The 15,188-nt window shown below is 55.2% G+C and overlaps 5 protein-coding genes across 5 annotated transcripts; 2 read left to right on the forward strand and 3 right to left on the reverse strand.

Annotated features, from left to right (window-relative positions):
- Window positions 1-1,038: 1,038 nt before the first annotated feature.
- Window positions 1,039-2,305, reverse strand: J3D65DRAFT_209180 (uncharacterized protein). Its single transcript, XM_066794488.1, has 2 exons — window positions 1,563-2,305; window positions 1,039-1,502 (listed from the first exon to the last, which is right to left on the reverse strand). Exons 1-2 carry the CDS (start codon window positions 1,991-1,993, stop codon window positions 1,142-1,144), a joined length of 792 nt encoding a protein of 263 aa, XP_066658598.1. The 5' UTR covers window positions 1,994-2,305; the 3' UTR covers window positions 1,039-1,141.
- Window positions 2,306-5,836: 3,531 nt separating this feature from the next.
- J3D65DRAFT_664704 (putative iron/copper transporter Atx1) lies at window positions 5,837-6,134 on the reverse strand (the record flags this gene model as incomplete). The annotated part of the gene is made up of 2 exons (XM_066802761.1): window positions 5,837-5,991; window positions 6,047-6,134. The coding sequence occupies 2 exons, from the start codon at window positions 6,132-6,134 to the stop codon at window positions 5,837-5,839; spliced, it is 243 nt and encodes an 80-aa protein (XP_066658599.1).
- Window positions 6,135-6,688: 554 nt separating this feature from the next.
- On the forward strand, window positions 6,689-9,574 carry J3D65DRAFT_664705 (BRO1-like domain-containing protein; the record flags this gene model as incomplete). The annotated part of the gene is made up of 6 exons (XM_066802762.1): window positions 6,689-6,922; window positions 6,976-7,030; window positions 7,084-7,728; window positions 7,782-8,028; window positions 8,088-8,662; window positions 8,730-9,574. 6 exons carry the CDS (start codon window positions 6,689-6,691, stop codon window positions 9,572-9,574), a joined length of 2,601 nt encoding a protein of 866 aa, XP_066658600.1.
- Window positions 9,575-10,491: 917 nt separating this feature from the next.
- On the reverse strand, window positions 10,492-11,046 carry J3D65DRAFT_600071 (uncharacterized protein; the record flags this gene model as incomplete). Its single annotated transcript, XM_066797948.1, has 1 exon — window positions 10,492-11,046. One exon carries the CDS (start codon window positions 11,044-11,046, stop codon window positions 10,492-10,494), a length of 555 nt encoding a protein of 184 aa, XP_066658601.1.
- Window positions 11,047-12,466: 1,420 nt separating this feature from the next.
- On the forward strand, window positions 12,467-15,128 carry J3D65DRAFT_209201 (C2H2 type zinc finger domain-containing protein). Its single transcript, XM_066794489.1, has 2 exons — window positions 12,467-13,908; window positions 13,955-15,128. The coding sequence occupies exons 1-2, from the start codon at window positions 12,702-12,704 to the stop codon at window positions 15,034-15,036; spliced, it is 2,289 nt and encodes a 762-aa protein (XP_066658602.1). The 5' UTR covers window positions 12,467-12,701; the 3' UTR covers window positions 15,037-15,128.
- Window positions 15,129-15,188: the final 60 nt, after the last annotated feature.

The raw sequence follows: 15,188 nt of genomic DNA on the forward strand, positions 1-15,188 counted from the left end.
ACCGCCTCATTTCATTTGTATAGTCTTTTTCTCATTTGGCTTGGTTCGGTACGCTGGGTCAGAGCGTGGGGCGTTTCGCGGGATTCGGATTCACAGGTCAAGGGTTCGCTCTCTCGGTTCCTCTTATTGCGCGTCTTATTTCCGGTCTGTCATTTCACCAAGCCTTGTTGTTGTTTTGGTCCCTTAGCGTATCTCGTGCTTCAATCGCATTTTCATAAAGAAAGCTCCACCGCAGGGTGACCCATAGTCTGATAGCGTTATTCTCCAAGATTTGTTTTCTTGATCCGCTTCATGCTGTCTACTGGCTCCACTATCTTCGTATCGCACATACTTGGTCAAATTGTTGAGTCTGTTCTTGGTACTACTGGGCCCTGCCTCTTAACTGTCAGGCGAACTCCTGTCCACTCCTTTCATGATGCTTCGTATCCAGATATGTATGCCTCTTGCCAGAACTCTTGATTACTATACGCTGCGGAGAAGCAAGAGGCGGGGGCCATTCGGGGTTTCCCCGCTTTTATTACACTTCGTCAACAGTGCGGCGCCTCCGCTCTGGCCAGATCTGTTCCTGTTGTATTGATGCTTCCATTCGAAAGTTATCTGCTCTCGCCACCTCGGAAGCATGTCGTTGAAAGCCAGATCCTGCTTTTCCTGGATCGCGTGGACGAGCTCGTCGGATGGCCGGGTAGAGTCGGATACCGGCGCCGCTTTTGATGATGGCGTTCTGGAGGCCAGGTGGATTTTAGCATGAAGTTGATTCAGTCAGTCACGGGAAATTATTCCGTGGGGGCTTTTTGGAATGGAACAGCGCATCTGGTTTCACCGATCAGACAACAGTTGATAGTAAACAGTTTTGGCGAACACGACACACGCGAGCGAGAGAACTTCGAGGAGACAATGTATGGTGACAAGAAATTAATTCATTTGCGATGCCAATGAGTGGACACAGATCCTCTATCCGTCCGTCACAGGAGCTGTTGAAGACGCCAGCCCCAAAATCAAGAGCCGGTGTACACCCAAACGCAGTACCATGTCTTGAGCCAAAAATCCGTGGACCCTGTGGCATGTCAGCGACTAGTCGAGCACAGGTAGGGAGAAGATGTTCTCCCGTCCACAAAATGGGGGTGTCTCACCCAAAAATCCCCTACGAGTCGTCGTTCTTGCCGTCCCAGTGGCCCTTCTTGAGAACGATCGTTACCACGGTCAGCTCGCCTTTGAAGTGGCACTTCACGAGCACTTGACTCTTGATGATTCCGCCGCCGCCGTTATCAGGTACATCGTCGTATGGTGCATGACAGTAATCGGGGTCCGTCGGGTCATCACAAATCAAACCGTCGTCTTCCTTCTTTGTATGATCGCTGCCATCACCGATGGTGGAGGTCTTCGTCTCCTTGGTGCATGTGGCTTGGAACGTGAGTTCGCCGACCTGGTAATAATAGATGCCTTTCAGTTCGTCTTCATTGACTGGTTCACCCTTCTTCTTCTTCATGGCACGCGGAAGAGCACTACATAATCATTAGCGCTGCTCATGTCGTAGGTTATAAAGAATGGACAGTGAGGCCTACGCTTCCGAGTACTCCCAGACGATCTTGACGTAAACAGTGACCGTCTCCTTCGTGACGATCTCATTGTCGTCAATGTTGATGATGAAGGCCGTTTTGATGCGCTCACAGCGCTGGAAATCTTTGGTGTTTTGTACACCACTATGGCAAAGCGTGTAATATTGCGTGTTCGGGTTGTAGGTTGAGAAAGAGACTTCGTAATATTCGAGTGTCCCTTCGAATTTGATGTCGTAAACGACGACACCCAAGACGTCGTCCTTGGTATAATCGGGCTTGTCGGGGGGGTTGTAGCAACCCTCGACGTGGTCACCTCCGTTTTTACTATCGCAAAAAGGTTGGTCGTTGCGCCGTGCGAGATCCTTGGTGGGAGGCTCAGCTGCGGGTGCGGCGACAACCAAAGCCGCAGCAAGTGGGAGGAAGTTGAGGAAACGCATAATGAATCAGCGCTCAAAGGAGACCAGGTAATGATGTCTGAGTACAATGCGGGTGTTTTGTATTGGCCTCCGACGCTTGATGATAGTCCGATGCGGGCAAATCGTCTCTAATATATAGCAAACCAGTTCTGCGGCTCATCTCCACTCTGCTCACCACCACCTTCGTTTGTCCGTCGGTTGGCCGAAAATAGAGACAAGAGAGCAAGGAAGGTCGTCTGTGCGTCTAACTGCCTGTTAAACGTGACTCTGATCGAAGAGTATTGGAACTTTGCTTGCGCTGTCCTGGCGAAGTTTCCCAGTGTTGAGGCGAAGGTACAACGGGAAGCCAACAAGCATCTAGGTCAAAGCCGTGCTCTGCCTTTCAGGATACAATTGGTCGTAGAGCAGCTTTCCGTCCTCCGCCATAACCTTTCTGGTAAGTTGCTTCCTGGGGTAAGAGTATTTTCGTGTTGATTGGATCGCGAGACCGTTGGGGATTGGCCGGTATATTTGGGCGGATCTATCCGAGTGGCCATTGGCCTCCTCCGACGAATTCATGGTAGGGATGACCACTGAGAGAAGCGGTATTGATGACAAGGAATCCAGGACGCAGCTTACCCGTATCGATGAAGTAACTTTGTGGATTCAGGAACGTTTGCAGTACCAAGAGCCAGGAACCGCGATCCGGAAGCAACAGATTCCCGCATTTGCTGCTCGGCCATGTGCAGTGTTCTGGAAGGTTTCTTTCATCTGAAGTGCATCTTGCCAGCCGCTTAACCATAGAAGGAAAGCATTGAACACCAAGGCTAATCGTCTGTGACTGAGAAGCCAACCCGGGCGAATTGCGTCCTGTATAGACATCAAATTGATTCTGGGCGACGATTGCAATCATTACGCAGAACTCCGCTTCCTTCCACCAAGATTTGGGCTGGCGCATGCTGATCGGAAATTTGATCGGTCAATCAATGGAAGCAAGAAAACGGGCGTGGAGAAAACACTCACAGGTAAGCTTCAATGAAGCCACTCCGGACTATCCGTTGTCTTTAAAGATCCTCATCTTGAAGAAGGGCGTCATATGTTGGACAGTAAAGAAACGGTTGGCCGTTCTGATCGTTGAGAAGGCAGTAGAAATATATCCTTTGAGCAGCTGGAGAAAAGCGTCACTGTATCGTCGCTATGCACAGCCATTTTCTAGGCCAACAGCATTGCGTGTCCCTTCGAAGCAGAGCCGCAAGTCCGTGAAAACAGCGCTGCTGTTTCTTTGGGTGGAGGTGGGGGACTGCGGTCCATGCACACTGCAGGTAACTGTTAGCTCAAAGCTGGAAGTCAAAATATCAAAATCGATATTGTGCGATAATACACTTTTTCAAAGCCACATTCAGGAATTTGGTCCAAAATAACAAGGCGTTGGGCTCGATGAATTAGCCCGGAACGGAAATTTGTGCGCAGGCTTTATCCTTCAACAGGAATATGCGTATGGCGGAGGACCAACATCCCGATGACCAAGAGCACCGTTGTAATTTGCATGCCATCCGGAAGAAAAGCAGACCAGTCGGACAAACATAAGATCCCGAGAGAACTGGCTTCAGAAAAGACAATTTCGCTTTTCAGCTCATTGCATCATGATTGTGCACCAGCGAAGATTGTGGAGGATGAGGTGAGGTGAAAGCAAAGCTGAGGTAGCTGCTGAAAAGGAAATTGATGCAGCGCAAAGTGCTGAACAGTCAGCCATATCGGTTGAGCTGTCAGCACATGAGCGATTGCAGCCAAGCCCGGACAAGACGGTTTTCCGGTGAACATTGAAGCTTGTGGATGGGTTTACCCTGCAATGCGCGCTCCAGGATTCTTGTGTCTTTCACGTAGCTCGCGACGCGTGCCGAGCTGCCGATCAAGTGTTACCATCCAAACAATCCTAAAAATATCCGATTTGCTGTTTACCGCGAGTAAACTGATCAAGAACCCAAAGAGTCGAAAGAACGACATGATGAGACAAAACTTTGAGGATCTCTAACCTGTCTGTTGTGTGAATTTGGGACCGGCGCAGTCCAGTCTACATTTACCAGCGACATATGGATGGTGTTGTGCCGTCGCAAGAGTGATGGGAGCTGGCGGCGTTTACCGCTGGGGTGCTCAGAATGGTCGCTAGGCGACCAATCGAACATGGCAAATATTGCGGTGACTTTCGGGTTGCGTGAGCGCGCGACGGAAAGAGAGGGCCAAGGGAAGCAGAACCTCGGCTGCGAAACCCCCCGGTAGGAAACCTCTTGGTGGACTGTCTTCCAGACTGAAGCTTCTGACCAAAATAGAAAACCGTGTACCTGCAGCATTGAGGTGAAAGTTCGACAGGACCAAAATTCGACAAGGATCAAGTCACTACATGCTTCCATACTGGCCAAGACCTCTGTGTGGTACCGTTAGCAAGCCGAGATAATGATGGAGAAGACGCAGAAAAGCCACTGTGGCTTGACGTAGGGGAATGAAATCTTTCAATTACCACTGTGCGCCGCAATTTCGCTCCAGCATTCTGGCAGCATTCAGCCCAATTGTCTTGGAAGCATCGCCGTTGGTTTCTAGAAGCAGGCTAATTTTGGCTTGGCAAGTTAACGTAGTCTAGCTTTCTGACTTGCAGCCTAGAGGTGGGCTGTTCCAATTTTGTCCGGGAGGTTGAAAGCCAAAAGGAACAAAGGTTTTCGGCCGTCAGATGACCAGAGGACGCGGCGAATGACGGCTGGATCGAGGCGCCTTGATGAATGAATCTGCGTCCTTCCGCTCTGGTACGCATAATCTTGGATTGGGGATGGTTTGAGTTGATGTCGAGTGCGTGCTGGAATCTGGTCATGAACGAAAGCTGAGCGTAGCTGAACGGAGTAAGATGGATTGAAGAACCCACCCGGTCCCGTCAACGGGAAGGACCTCAAGTCGGGTCGACCGATGACGTTGATGGACCGGACCGTCTCGGGACGCTCGGACCCACCAAATCACGTGCACCCCACCGGTCGGCGCGACAAACAAAACTCGTCGTCCTCTCGGGCTCTCCTTCCTTCTTTACATAAAACTTCAGGTCTCGATCAACACCCTCTGCCTTCGCTGCCTCGCGCGCAGAGGGTGTACTCTTCTTTATTCGAGTTGGAGGACCAAGAACGAAATAGTCGCCCTTTCTAATCCCGCTCCATCTTCAGTTTAGTGTTGTGGGTTCGCTTTGGGCCGACAAGTCTTCCTCTTTTCTCAGTGATGTTACTTTTCTTGCTAGCGGCTGTGTGACTTGAGTGACTTTGGTCACAGGGCGTCGTCCGCGCTGCTGCACATGCTCTTCGTTCGTGTTGCGACCAGGGGCTGCTTCCGCTCCCCAGGATGGAACGGTGCGGTCGGCTGCAGGCCATGACTCGAATTGTTGAGATCGACTGTTGGAAAGCAGTGATGTTGCTTCAGATTGGAGACTCGAATATGCAGGAACGAAACCACGCTCGTGGTTCAGGATGACCGGCAGAAGCGAGGCGTGGGCAAGCTGTACATGGACCAAGTCACCAAATGTCTATCCAAGGCAGGAATCAGGAACGTGCCCTAGGTGTTGAGGGGTATGAGCAGGCGGGGTAATAATGTGCTCAGGCAAGACCAAACTCTAGACCCTGGATCTCTCTCTGTTTGAGACAAGGTATTGATCTTGGTCGACGAGGAACAACGTGGATTTGACTGCGCTGACCCTCTCATAGCTGTAGACGCCTGCTGAGAACACCATCGACAAACGTCCTCGCGTGCCATGACGCACCCATCGTTGAAATAAATGTGCCTTGCATTCTATACGAATACCAAATAGTCCCACGAGTGTATCAATCCTGCGCCACCGCGTTGTAATGAACCCATCCTCTATTCGACGCTCTTGGTTTGGCCGTCGGCCTCGCCCGAGTTGACCTTCTTGCCCGTCTTCTTGATGGTGTTCAGAACGGTGTCGTAGTCGAGCGAATCGGCGGCGACGACCTCTGCGGTTTGCGACTCGAGCGAGATGTTGTGCGACTTGACGCCTGCGTAGCCACAGTGATTAGAGCAGTCGTGAGGAGGGCTGGAGGGCGTACGCACCATCAAGCTTCTTGAGGACACGGTCAATGGCACCAGAGCAGCCGCTGCAGCTCATGGTGACGTTGAACTTGTAGACGTGCTCAGACATGGCGGGTGGTTGTTGGCTTCTTGGGAGATTCGGAGGTTATGGTGGTCTTTGCGAGGATGGAGAGGCTAAGGTGTGGAGGAAGGAGTCTTTGTACAAAGGGAGAGGGAGAGGTTGGCGCGTTGCGTGCTTGTTGGCTTACGGGGTTTATAAGCGTGGTCGGAGTTCCGCAGAGCCAGAGCGCGCGTTTTCTGAGACAAAGTGGACAAACGACGCCCTCGCTTCCATGGCTTCTTGCTGACCTGTCATTGGCATGGGCTGCCACTCTGAAACCAGTGTAGTTTAGGTAAATGCAACGCCCCTCCCCATGTGGAGAGGCCCGTGGTGATCGCAGACTGGAGCGTCCCCAGGTCCAGTCGCGCCGTACGGAGGTACCCTGGCAGACGTCACCGCCCGACCGAAGACGCCCCGCCATGTATTTGTCCTGCGCTCGGTGAGCCGCAACAGTAAACAACTTCCAGCCTGGCAGGCCTTCCTTGCCCCAACCCTGCAGAATGGCTTCGTGCGTCCTCTCTCGACCAACACGTCGACAATCCGACTGATCTTTACGCAGGAACATGCTCCACCTTCCATTCCGGCGCTCGCACGGAGTCACCTTGTCCGACTCTATCAAGCAGTACATATCCAGCAAATATGACCAGCACCCGGACATGTTCGCGGCCGACCTCGAGGCCATCGATTCGTTGCGATCTAGCGCCATCAACTCCATCGAGCCTCATGCGAGCGGGGTCAGGAAACTGCAGGCCTATGCTGCCCAGCTGGTCTGGATAGGCGGAAAATTCCCAGTAGATGTATGTGAGCTACGATGGCGTCCCATTCTGACGAGGCTCACACCATACTTCAGATTGGCGTCGAGTTCATGTGGTATCCTGCGTTGGGCTACAACACACAACGACCGAGTACGGTAACGCGCAGCGGCTGGAGTATAGCAACGCTGATTCAGTGAGCACAGTATCCGAGAACAACATCCGCTTCGAATTGGCCAACATCGTATTCAATCTTGCTGCCATGTACTCGCAGCTCGCCACCTCCACCAATCGAACCACCTCCGACGGCCTCAAGTTGGCCTGCAACTACTTCTGCGTCTCCGCTGGAGTCCTCTCACATCTCAAAACCACTATAATACCCGACCTGCGGACAGCACCACCCGAGGACATGGATACTATGACGTTGGAAAGTCTTGAGCACCTCATGCTGGCGCAAGCGCAAGAATGCTTTTGGCAAAAGGCTGTGAAAGACGGTCTCAAAGACGCATCAATATCGAAGCTGGCGGCCAAAGTCTCGGACTTATACGTCGCTGCTGGGGACTGGGGAATCAAGTCGAATGCCGTAAGCAGCGAGTGGATACACCACACGACTGCGAAGCACCACCACTTTGCAGCGGCAGCACAGTTTAGGGCGGCGCTTGACTGCCTGGAAAAGCGCAAATACGGCGAAGAGGTGGCAAGGTTAAGAGACAGCCTGAACTGCGCGAATGAGGCGCTCAAAGAAGCTCGCTATATTAGTAAAGCGGTCCTAGGTGACTTGAACGGCCTCAAAAACAGAGTTTCGGAGGATCTGAAGCGCGCAGAAAAGGACAACGACATGATATACCTTTGTATGTCCACATTGGCTTGCGCAGAGAATTTGCCAACTGACGAGCTGAAATAGTGCCCGTACCACCAAAGTCCGAGCTCAAGACTCTTGACCGAGCGGGCATGGTAGCGGCCAAAATTCCCAAGGAAATTTCCGACCCCTTGTCCATGCTCGGGGACAACGGCGAGCTTGGGCGGCCGTTATTCTCCAAACTGGTGCCGTACTCGGTGCATGTGGCTGCAAGCATCTATGCCGACCGCCGGGACCGTTTGGTAAACAAGACAATAGACGAGCTGGAAGATCTCACGGCGCGGATACACGAGTACGTCATCGCCATGACTGCACTGCCACAACCGCGGAGGCTGAGCTAACAACTCGCAGGGTCCTCAAGTCCCTCAATCTCCCAGGATCGTTGCAGGCGCTGGAGAAGCCCCTTGGGTTACCGCCGGGACTTGTGTCACATGCGGAGGAAATCCGCCAACAAGGTGGTCTTGACCGGATTTACCGATCCATTGATGAGACCGAAGGATTGAAAGATTCAGACCGCGCTGTGTACCAAGAAGGCGTAGATCTGCTGAGAAGCGAGGCTGCCGAGGATGAGCGCGCTCGCCGAAAGTACGGGACGGACCGCTGGTTACGCGCGCTGTCGACAGAGGCGGCCAAGAAGCTCTATGCTCAGATTAGCGAGATTGAAGGCTATCTGAGCAGCGCAGCCAATAGCGATGGCATTGTGCAGGGCAAGGTCAAGGAAAATGAATCCTTGATACGGCTGCTGAGCGGCACGGACCGGGATCTGGAATCGTTTGTCCCGAGCAGTCGACGGGTGAGCATGACGGCGGAGGTGGAGCGGGAGGCGAGTAAGCTGCGAGGATGCCTGAATGAAGTGGCGCGGTTGGAGAGCCGGCGAAAGAAGAAGATTGAGGCTTTGAAGGCCAAGGCCAAGCAAGACGACATCAGTAAGCCGAGTCCCTTGTCCTACACCAACACCGACTCTGGGAAACATCGCTAACATTCTGCCTATAGCTCCTTCACTCCTGTCAGAAACGGCCCGTCTCGAGAGGGCATATCCTATGCAGCCCATTGAAGCGATCCAGTTCGAAGACCTTTTCAGCGCACACCTCTCAGAAAACTGGGACCCCGAAACGAGCGAGTTGCTCTCTTCAGAATCCCAGCTTCAATCAACGCTAGTATCGCGCCTCACAGCAGCCAATGCCGCCTTCAACGCCGCGCGCGCGCCTAGTACCAACAAGTCATCCTCAGACCGCGAAGCGGCGCTGCAGAAACTGGAAAACGCCTACTTCAAGTACAAGGAGGTCATATCCAACCTCGACGTAGGGCGCAAGTTCTACAACGACCTCGCCAAGGTGGTGGGCCGGTTCCGCGAGGACGCGCGCGCCTTTACCTATGGGCGGCGGGCCGAGGCGGCGAGCTTCGAGCGCGACATTGTCGAAGGCATGGAGGGTCTCGTCATCCGCGAGGAAGGCCGCCGCCGTGAGGAGCAGCTCAAGGGCGAGCGAGAGAGGCAGGTTCGTGCCAGTATGCTTGCTGGGCAGCCAGTCCCATCGGCGTTTGACGTCAATGCGGGCTCTCCCCAACAGCAGCAACCGCAACAGCACCCACAGCCCCTTGGCAGCGGGAACGCAACGCCTCTGCCTGCGCCGACGCCCACTCGCGCCAGCTTTGTCGAGGGCGTGCAGGCGGGCGCCGCTGGGCCCTCGACCAATGGCATGTGGTCGCCTGAGGTGGGCATCCGCTTCGGTGGGCCCCCTGGAGGCGCCGCCGCGGCTGCACCGCAGCAGCAACAACCGCCCGGACCAGACGTACAGAACCGGACGTGGGATCCGAGCATGGGGTTGAAGTTTGGGTGAGATGGAGTGTTTTTCTGCAAGAGTCTCTCATCTGAGGGCGGCAGCGCACGTGGGGCAGATTTGTCCGGTGGTGGTCCAGGGGGTGGCGGTGCTGGCTGATACCCATCGTACGGGGCCGTTCACCCGCTACGGCCGGCGTCGACACCACTACCACCGCCACGATGGGTCCTCATCACCACCGCCATCCTGTCATCTCTTTCTCACTATTGCATTACTTGAAATTTTCAAGATTAGCGATTTGGGCATTTGATGTGCGTGTTGGCAGTAGACTGCATGATTGAAGGGGGGCCGTGAGAGTGCTAGAAAGGTGAATTTCATGAAGCTAGCAGGGGAAGACAGGAGCTGTGTGAAGCGTAATTGGTCAGTATACCCGACAATCTCGAGCACCATTGCATGTGTCCGCTCCGGACATGAATATTCTCAACTTCTTCACCCTTCACAATTCTTCCACGCTTGGACCCGAGCACGTCCAAGTGAATGAAGCAAGCGAGCAGTCGTCGTCTCGTCCCTCTTCCTGGCTGGAAAGTGACATGTCGGCAATCGGCAGTCGATTGTGGAGTTGACCGAAGCAAGGGGTGCAGCTCACTCGAGCAACGACATGTCAAAAACAGGGCAGAGGTTTCGATGAATCAGGGTCTTGGTGGACTGAGTGCTCTGGCAAAATGATGAGCCGCCAAAGAGGGCGTGGAAGGAGGAGGCTTAGAGCGATTTATCTTGTGCGGCATTTTTCCAGAGAGAGTTATTTTGATGGCGGAGAGCGAGGGGGAAAAGAGATGGAGCGTTTGACCATGGACAGACGAGAGGAGGTGGATTAGTTGGGATTACAGGAGTGCTGTATTGTGAGCAGACACAGAGGGGACACAGAGCTGGCGCGGAGGAGGAGCGAGGCTTAGACACGGTGGTGCGGTGTTTTGGGCTCAGCAACGGAATGAGAAAGGAGCAACAATAATGTGGGCAAACACAATGACGGTGATGACCACCACCATGACAGCAGGAGAGAGTGAGACAGGGTTTGAGCATTCGGCTCGGTCGAGAGGTCCCAATTTGACGGACGTGAAGGCCGAACTAACGAGAGAGAAGGTTGAGGTACGGTGGTGAGTGAGGCGCAGGCACGCACGCAAGCCCCCTTTCCTCTCCGTCGGGATCGATGATCCATTCCATTGGACATTAGCAGCAGCCAGCGCCCCGTGTGGCTGTGTAACGGTGCGAGGTAAGGAACGGGGACGGTCGACCGATGGGACGGACGGACGGACGGACGGAACGCCAACGGAGACCTGACCCGGGCTCCGACCAAGTTGGGCGCTGGCTTTGGTGCGTCGGGCATTTTCGAAATGGTTGAATTTTTCTTTTGTATCATGGGTATTGGTTTTGGCCGTGGTCAGGCGCGCGCGAAGGCAAGCGAGCAAAAAATTCAGCTTACTCAATCGGGCAACAGGTCTGATGGGCACGACAGAGAGGATGATTACATCCATTGCAGACGCAAGCACAAGGGCAACGATAGGAAGTCGCGGAATGGAATGGGCCGATTGTTGCGTCAATGCATCATCGAATACGTACGTCGTGGTCCCTTGAAGAGCTGAAAGGCGCCGCGATGCCGAGTCAGGAGAAGATGGAGAAGCGGGTAGCGGGCGGGAGGTTGAACGAGAGAACAAGGATGGTGGCGGCTTGGCCTCTTGGATTAATGTCTGCCTGGAGGTACATGTGGTTTCGACGACGAGGACGCGTCAGCGCCAGGCTTTGGCATTTGGAATTGGATGGCTAAAGGGTAGGTTTAGTTTGTGAGGCATGGACAGCGAACAAGCAGCGCAAGGTGAGGCGGTAAGGTATTTGTTGCGGGCCGGGAAGTTGAGGCCACTGGGTGCAGTAGTTACGACCGAGGACTGGGAGTTGGAGTGCAGCCCGGGCGTTTGCTTTATGATGTAATTGCGAGCAAAAAGCATTCCTATTCGGCTCCAATTGGATCTCACGTGGGGTAGCAAGGCTGAAACCACCTGGAGCGGCGCGCTAATGGGACTTCCATGGAGGCTAGATTACCACGGGCACAGGCACAGGCACAGGCACAGGCACAGGCACAGGCTCAGCGAGTCTTGTCTGGCGACTGCTAAGAATAGGCAGGCCGCTGCAACGGCGGCGATCACCCGCGGAGGGTGTTTGATGAGATGATGGTGGAGAGCGAGTTGTGCCTTGGAGTCTGCCTCGGGGTCGCTTGGCGGCCATGTGGCAGTGCAGTGGAGAGGGAGCGCGAAAGGAGAGCCATGGCCGACGAGTCAAAGTCCCGATACGTGTTTCAAGTTGAGCAGGCGACGGCGGAATCACCATGCCTGTCCTCGGTCGCTTTGCTCTGCACTATGACGACGAGTGCTAGAGGTGGACGGGAGTTGCGCGCGCAAAAGAGAGCCGGCCCGTGCGCCACCAGCCACTCACTCTCACCCTCACCCTGCCCGGGCCTGCTACGAGTAGACGTCCAGTCAGAAAGGACCTGACTCTCGAATCTCTTCTCCGACGTCTTCTCCTCGTATCCTCCCTCCTCCTGGACCACCTCGTCCTCGTCCTCCGCCGCCTGCACTGCACCTGCATACCTACCTACTTAGCCGCCCGCCCGCGCTGTAGGTCGTCCGTCCGTCTACTGTACCCACCTCTACATATCCGCCACTAGCTACACCCACCCACCACCACGGCCCGCTCGGCCTTATTCACCGTCCGCGCACCGCACTTTGTGCTCTGCGGCCCCCACCGCCAACCGCGCCCTCTACCTCTTCTTTCGCACACCTCTCTCCGCATATCGCAATTCCTGATACCCGACTATATTTGGCGCCCCCAACCCCGTCGCGCATTAGGCTTCGCTGCCTTAAAGTCGTCTGCGCTGACTGACCTACATTACCGCCCTCCCGCTCCCACCCTCTCAGCTGCTGCGCCCCCCCCAGGCTGAGTCGCGAGGCCAACTTTCCACCATCGACTCCATCCAAGCCTCGTCTCCGCTGTCCTCCGCTTCCGCCCTCCCCAGCCCAGTCGTCGCAAGCCGTCTGCCCTGCGCACCGCTCCTCCCGCTCTCCGCCCAATCCGATTCCTCCATGGTCTGAGCCCATCAGTCGACTCAAAGACAACAACCACATCCCTCCCACCCATCATGGACCCCCACCAGCGCGGCCGCTCGCCCTCGCAGGGTCACCAGCCTCATATAAGTCAGAACAACTCCCCCTCGCCACACGCCGGATATCAAAACGTCACCGGTCTTGGCCTGGACGGAGCTTCGCTGGTGCCTGATTACAACCACACCACAACCTTTGACCACTCCAACAATCCCTCATTCGACCTGTCACCCAACTATCTGTCGCCTACCCATTCCCAGTATTCTCAGCAGCCGGAAATCGCGAACCACACTTTCCTCCAGCCCCAGGGTCTGCCCTCCAACGCCACAAGCCCGCAGTTTGGACCTCAGTCCAACATCTACCCCCAGGATAACCTCGCCCTAGGGAACAACGCTGCAGACAACGGGGGATTCAATGCGCAAGGCTTTCAGAACAACGGACTAGGGGCTCAATCAATCGATCCTTCCATCCTGCTTGACAGCCAGATCAGCGGCCAACAATTGCATGACCAGTCCATTGATCCAACCAACCTTATGAACCAAATGTCGACCGCGGCGCACTCTCCCACCCCTCCTCACCTGCTCCAGGGCGATATGCGCCACTCCAGCAACAGCCCACACGCATCTCCCAGCATCCACCAGGGCGCCTTTACCCCGTCGGGCCACTCGCGACAACATTCGCTGGATCCTAGCGCTGCGTTTGCGCATCACAACGAGTGGCACGGCATGCAGCAATTTAGAGGCCATCGGAGAGCGCCCTCAGACACCTATTCGGACGTGTCGTCCTCTGCCCAGCCGTCGCCATACCTCGGAAACGCCGACGGCTTCGATGACAGCAACGCTTCGCCATTGCTGGGAGCGCAGCAGGATCCCATGTTCCAGGACGTCCTGAATTTTGGCCAATTCTCTCTATCAGACAACCAGGCCGGCATCAGCCCAGGACACAGCCCCGCCATCTCGCCGCGTCTCATGCCCCAGCAGCAGCAACTGCCACCTTTTACAGCGTCCAACAACTACGGGCTAGCACCTATCATGAACAACCGCAGCGACGGCATGGACTTGTTTCCCGGGACAGGCCAGGAGCCGTTCCCAGCGCTGAGCAATGATCACGCTCCCGACTATGGCGCTTCGGACCAAATGTCTCCACCAGAAATCAATATCGATTTTGCGCCGCCCTCGAGGCAGCAAAGCTTTGAACCGCCCAAGCCTGAAGACTCATCCAACGCATTGAGCCCACCTGATCGCAGTAAGTATTATCAGGGTTTGACATGGGTCAGTCTAATCGTGAATAGATCGCTCGCGTAATCGCATGCGCGCAAAATCCGATCCCTTCAGCAGCGCCAGCATGCGTGCCGGGCAACCCGCAAGCCCGCCGTCAGACCCTGCTACGTCGCTGCATCCTGACGCCGCGAAACTATCCGTCTCCCGCCCGTCGACTCCCGGCGGCGTGGGCAAAACATCGCGCCGCTCTTCGACTTCTAGCATTCCGCATCGCGACTACATGCTTGGCCTCGCCGACCCGAACCGTCCAAATCCAGCCCACCCTGCCTCTACAGCATCAAGCCCTGGTGGCCACAGCGAATCCGCAGCTTCTGTCACTTCAGCCACTGGGTCAAAGCGCACGCAGAAACACCCTGCGACGTTTCAATGCTCGTTGTGCCCAAAGAGGTTTACCCGGGCGTACAATCTTCGCTCTCATCTGCGTACCCACACCGACGAGCGTCCATTTGTCTGCAGCGTCTGTGGCAAAGCTTTTGCTCGCCAGCACGACCGCAAGCGACACGAAGGCTTGCATAGCGGTGAGAAGAAGTTTGTCTGTCGTGGTGTGCTCAAGGACGGCGGTTCTTGGGGATGCTCACGTCGTTTTGCTCGCGCAGACGCCCTTGGTCGGCACTTCAGAAGCGAGGCCGGACGTGTATGCATCAGGCCGCTTTTAGAAGAAGAAGCGCAAGAAAGGGGTTTGGACCTGGGAATATTATCTGGCCAAGCCCAACAGCAGCAGCATCAACCGGGCATGGAGCACTTCAATCCCATGATGCAGCCTGGGCAGCCACAGGGCCTGGGCATGATGATGCCTCAGCACCCGCATGGTTCGCCGTTTGATCCGCTAGGCCAGCAGCCTGGCTTGGGCGTCGCTCATGGTGGTCCCATGATGGGCTTCGCACTACCGCAGTCTCTACTCCAGCAGTACCCAGCCTTGGCCGGAATACAATGGGACGCTCTGCCCCCAAGCAACAACGACGACAACATTGACGACGACGCCATCAGCGGACGGAGTAGCTTCGACGCGCAAAGCTCTGGTGGCGACATGTACGACGACAATAGCTGGCGCAACGAGCAAACGCTCAGCGATTACGACGGACGAGGCGGATGAGCTAGTCCCTCTAGCACGGACTTGATCGACTTGCTGCCGTCCGTCCATGCAGCCAGGAACAGTGCGTACCTGGCTGACGCATTAATGATCGCCGTGGGGGCAGCTTCGAAATGATGCGGCGCCCAGCCCACTCACCGCCCGCTCAAACGTCA

This window comes from Phyllosticta citribraziliensis, assembly GCF_038025025.1.
Source record: "Phyllosticta citribraziliensis strain CPC 17464 chromosome Unknown J3D65scaffold_2, whole genome shotgun sequence".
NCBI classification, from domain to species: Eukaryota; Fungi; Ascomycota; class Dothideomycetes; order Botryosphaeriales; family Phyllostictaceae; genus Phyllosticta; species Phyllosticta citribraziliensis.